General features: G+C 32.1%; 1 protein-coding gene across 2 annotated transcripts; it reads right to left on the reverse strand.

The window, feature by feature from the left end:
• Window positions 1-770: 770 nt before the first annotated feature.
• CCR4 (C-C motif chemokine receptor 4) lies at window positions 771-4981 on the reverse strand. Of its 2 annotated transcripts, none has more exons than XM_081971137.1 (2): window positions 4921-4981; window positions 771-3052 (listed from the first exon to the last, which is right to left on the reverse strand). In XM_081971137.1, the coding sequence occupies exon 2, from the start codon at window positions 3036-3038 to the stop codon at window positions 1968-1970; it is 1071 nt and encodes a 356-aa protein (XP_081827263.1). In that variant the 5' UTR covers window positions 3039-3052; window positions 4921-4981; the 3' UTR covers window positions 771-1967. The 2 variants fall into 2 exon arrangements, with proteins under 2 accessions (XP_081827263.1, XP_081827264.1); XM_081971138.1 differs by lacking the exon at window positions 4921-4981 and adding an exon at window positions 3758-3822.
• Window positions 4982-5581: the final 600 nt, after the last annotated feature.

Raw genomic sequence — 5581 nt, forward strand, 5'->3', positions numbered from 1 at the left:
CAAGTTAAGAAAGATTCTTGGTGGTTCTTTTTCCCCACGTGGTGCCCTCTGATTATATTAAGACTTTGAACCCCGTGGAGTTCAGTCACTATATCGTATGTATTTGCTAAGTAAAGATTATGGTAGGTATAACTTAGATGGAAGGCAACACACTGAAGAAAGCTCTTGAAAATTGTATTAAATGGCATAACATCCTTTACATGAAATAGGTTGATATTTTATCTACCTACTGAGCTAAAATAGCAATGTTAAATTGCTTTATGTCATTAAATGGATGCTTTTGGCAAGTCATAGCCAATTTAACTTAATAGTGAAACATTAAAAAATGCTAGGTACACCATAATAATCTTAATTGCAAGATATTGATTCTTAGAATGTGAACACACTTATTTTTGAAGTTTATATTTAAGATGCTGCAACAACTATAATATTTTTATGCTTATTTCCTTAATAATATTTTCCTTTGCATCATAGAATTTCTGACCAGTGACCAATGAAAAAATTGTGAATGCATGCAAAGACAAATTCTCATGACAAATTTGAGAAATACACCTTCTTTATCAAATGATGATGTACATCCTTACTGCCCACAATGTATGACTAATTTTTTTCCAATTTGTATAAATACATTGATAAATCTTTCACAAAAAATATTTATTTTTAAACAATGATCATTAAAGCATAAAGAATAGAAATATTAAAACATATTATTCAGAAAATAATACATTCCTTCTAGTAACATTTATAGACAGTTAAGTAATACAGTGCTTAAGTTTCAACTGACTATGAGAAACCAAGGTTCTTTATCTTTACATTTAAAAAGCTGAGTACTATTGGTGTTATTAGTTGAAATAGGTTCCCATTAAATGATTATTAAAAACTAAAACTAACTTAATAGATTCATACTCATCTGAAAATATGACAGGGTCACCTTGTGAGGCCATGTGTTTGACACTGAAATAATGAAACCTGCATAATCATAGCATATCTGTGAATAGGATGGAGGGGGTCCAGTTTTCCTGTTAACAGGAGAAGATGAAGATGACGATTATGACCAAGGTTCCCTGCATACATAATGCAGTAACTTGGGGCAGTCATAAATATAATATAGTACTCTCATGAAAGGAGCATGGCCTACATCTTGTGAAATGTAACTACATGTTATAACAACAAATAAGTAGTTGAGAGTACTAGAGTAAGCCTAATTCCCTGAAAGAATAGAATAGATGTTTTTCTGCTTTCCAGTAGGTGCAGTCTCTAATATAAGTTCAACAAGTATAAACTATAACTTATGATAGATTCTACAACAAGTTGTTTGCAAAATATTAAGATACATTCCTGTTACAAGGGATTGTGGGAATTGGGGTAAGAAGGAAAGGAAGACTTCTGCCCCTTGTCTGTATTAGCTATGCTGAGATGGAAGGGTGTTAGTCATGGCAAATTATCCATAACTTTCTCTGAGACTTATTTATTTGTCTGGAGTTTATGAAAACTGCCTTTGAAAACACATCTAAAAGGAGATAGAGAGTTCACTTAAATCATAATTCTGCTCATACAACTGACATACCCCTTTGAAAAATCTTGGGAATATACAGTTGACTTAAAGCTGACTTTTCCAAGTTTGTCTGCTGCGTCAGAGGACCCAAACATGTGAACTGCAGAGTTGATTTGAAGCTGCTTTAATTCTGAAAAGAGAAAAAAACTTCCTAGCTAACAAAAGATATGTCAAACAAGTATCCTAATGCCATGACTAGAAAGGACTGAAATAACACATTGACGTATACTGGGGTTTACAGTTATATGTAATTGCTGCATCCAATGAAAAATAGCTTTTATGTTTCCAAGTTGAGTGGGCTACCTTTCTTTTTCCATATTAAAAATTTACTTGAAACGTGTTTATTTGTCAATGTATCATTGTTATCATTATTCTATTGCTTTGGTTCAACTAAAATGTGTGCCAGTTTTTTTCATAATGTCTCTTCATCACAAGTGGATTGAGTATAACCTGAACCTGATGACTCAGAATAGAAAGATTCGTGGAACCCACAGGATTTGCAAAGTATTTTTGAAAAGACACAGTTTTTGAAGAACAGTTTGATGTATAACTTGAATTTTTGTCCCATAAAGAAATAGATGATTGGATTCAAACAGCAGTGAAAAAATGTTAGGATTTGAGTCACCTGTTCTGCATAGTCCAGGTTTTTGTTGATTTCACATTCTCCAAGAATACCCACATCATCCAAACATTTTAGAAAAAGTATAACATTGTAAGGTGTCCAACACATAAAAAACATGACCACCACAACGAAGATCATCTTCACTGCCTTCTTTTTTTTGTTATTTCTGCAGTGCAGCAAAGTCAGAACTATTCTTGCATAACAAAAGGAAATGATGATAGAGGGCACAATGAGGCCTAATATGTTGATTTCAATACAAGCAAAGAGTTTCCATGCTGTGCTATTCTTAAAGTACACTAATTTGCATTCAGTACGATTATAGTCATTTACTGATGAACTAAATATGAGTTCTGGAACAGAAACATTGATGGCCACTAGCCATATAATAAGACTAGTAAGAATGCCATAAGTGGCAGTTCTTGCTTTTAGTGAAAATGCAACATGAACAATGGCAAGATACCTATCAATACTCATGAACATGATAAAAAAGATTCCACTGAAAAATCCAATCTGGAAGATCCAAGAGCTTACTTTACACACAGTATCTCCAAATATCCATCTATCAGCCATGAAGTAAGACCAAAAAGGAAGACCAAGAACAAAAAGCAAATCAGAGATGGCAAGATTGAATACATAAATATCTGTCATGCTTTTCAGCCTCTTGTATTTCAATAATACCAAGACAACCAGAGTATTGCCGGTCAAACCAAGCAAGAAGACCAGTGAATAAAGAATGGGAAGGAACAATGATCCAAAACCCCTTACTCCATCTTTGATGCATGGTTCATATTCATAAGCGTACTCATCAGTAGTTAAAGAATATTCTATGCTGATGCTGGCTGATTCACTGGTAGACATCATTTTCTTTTGGAAACCTAAATGAAAGGATTAAGGAGTCAATAGAGGAAATAATAGCTTTCTACTCAGAGGAACTAAGGTTGCTATCCTACGCATGCTTACTCTGGAAGGCCCACTAAATTTGGTGGTATTGCTTCAGAGTAATCATACATAAGACTGTCAGTATTATAATTTTAAAAAAATAGGATTTGGAAGATATGTATTTCAGAACCAAAACAGAAACTTCATACTGAACAACATAGTTACTGGTGCCACCAAAAATTCTATTACAAGTATTACTCATTTTAATCAATCAAACAAATGCCAGGACATTTATTAACAATTGCAGTTCAATTTTATTTTTATTGCTTCTGCATGCCCCTTTCACCTCACTGTTCCCCTTACTTTCCCTTTTCTTTTCATTGCCTATATAATCAATGTTGTTTTGCATTATTATAAATCTTACTCATAGGGATACTCTTCACTAAAATTTGGAGAAAAATCCATTAAACATGATGATATTTAATGCACACCAACTCACATCAGGTTAGGAAAGGCTACATTAAATTCTGTATCTCTTATGCAGCACCAGAAATCATATTGATAATTCTTACAGAGGAAAAAATAATGAGTACTAATCCAACTCCTTGTAATCAGTGGATTTATTTCTAAGAGGTATAGTATCACTTCATAAACAAAAGTTTTATATCAACACTGAAAATTGTCTAGTTTTTTCATCATACCTGCAGAAGCTTAGTTTGGATTGGTGAAATAGGTGGTTGAGAGTCCTTGGATGGATTGGTTGGAGATTCCTGTCACTACCAACTATCTATCACCTGTGTTAAGAACCTCCCTGCAATTAATTGTAACAACAATTATAATCACAGTACAAGAAGACCTTATCTCAAAGGAAATGAATGTATATGTTTAATTGATTTGCATATGCCTGACCACTTTAGTCTTTCATGAAATTATAATTTCACATATAATTCATTGTTTTCAATCCCTTACCAATCCATTTTATAGCTCTAGTAGATTTTCTAGTAGTTGAACTCTAGTAGATTTTCTTTTGAATAAGCATAGATATGATTAGTTTGTATACGTTGTAGTACTGTAAAATAAACATCAATTTGGGATGTTTGTCCCAGTCCCAAAATATATCTTAAATGATGCACAATTAGTACTTAGTAAGTTTAATTCAGCTCACAAAGCTTTCCATAGACAGTTATAGATTTGTGCTGTAAGTCTCTTCATTTTTTGCAAAATAATATGAAAGGTTTTTATTATTCTTTCTCCCTCCCTCCCTCATCTATTTATCTTATCTTATCTTATCTTATCTTATCTTATCTTATCTTATCTTCTAATCTAATCTATTTTAAATTTCCATATTTAGTGATTTACAGAAATGTAAGTAATTTTTCCATTTTCAAATCATTAAGCACAATAAATAAGAGATTCATTGTTTTTAAAAAATGGTTAGTAGAGTTGGGCACAAGTTATGTTTCACATTTTTTATTTTTTGTTCTTTGTAAAGAACAAAAAAAAAACAAATTATGTGAATTTCTCTAGAAGGAAGAGAAATTCTCCAACAATGCTCTAAGGACAGGATTTCATTAGTATCACAGTGGAAGAACAGTCTTCGAGAGGAGATTTTATTTTGGGAATGTATTGGGAATATAACATAATCATGAACATGAGAACTTCCAGATCACCATACAAATATCAAATACTAATTTATAAATACTATTCAATGACTATGTAACTAAGTAAATGCTAGAATATCATATATCCTCCACTATAAATTCTTCAAAAGCCTCTTCAAAACCAAATTCTGCTATTAAAAATGTAATTTAAAAAATACAAACAATTTTCTGTGCCTGATCCTACACCTAATATATATATTTACCTGTTCATGAAGATAAGAAGTGTCTTGCATAAAGGTGATGTACCATCCACCTAAGGAAGTGGTTTAAATCAAATGAGATAGACTACACAAAAGTTAACTGAAAAGAAAAAAAATCATTGAAGTACACATTACCTTTCTCTAGATGAATGGCAGAGCCTCACTAACTCCCTCTTGTGAATAATATCATGCTAATACCACACTTTTATCTTTTTCTATAGTAGAAACATCATCTAGGTCTTAAGAAAATTACATTCTATTTATTTCAAAAAGTTTAATAGTTGTATGCATCATTGCCTTTTATTTTTCAAGTCCCTCTTCAGAGCCTTTCACATCTCTTCCACAATCAAAGATACCCTGGTTCTGCATGATGTTTAAAATAGTAATTCATTTATTTTTGCATTTCTATTTTTGGAATGCTTGAATAAAAATGCTTGAATAAAATGTGACCTGTGAAGAAATCAAATTGTATTGAAACAAATCAAAGCATTTATTGTTTTAAGAAATAATTATTTTCCTAGAGAGAATTGTGTTACAAAAGCGAAGGGCATAGGATTCTGTGCAGCATAGCAATTAAACTATGTTAGTTTCTGTAGCAGTTTATTTATGATCTTTGAACCATTCTTATTTGACTTCCTAAGTTATCCTCCAGCATTTCCACACT

The sequence above is a fragment of the Natrix helvetica genome (assembly GCF_964273705.1).
Source record: "Natrix helvetica genome assembly, chromosome: Z".
NCBI lineage: Eukaryota > Metazoa > Chordata > Lepidosauria > Squamata > Natricidae > Natrix > Natrix helvetica.

Bases quoted from the DNA above. Each gene is read 5' to 3' on its own strand.
- CCR4 (XM_081971137.1), bottom strand. From the start codon at position 3,038: ATGATGTCTACCAGTGAATCAGCCAGCATCAGCATAGAATATTCTTTA.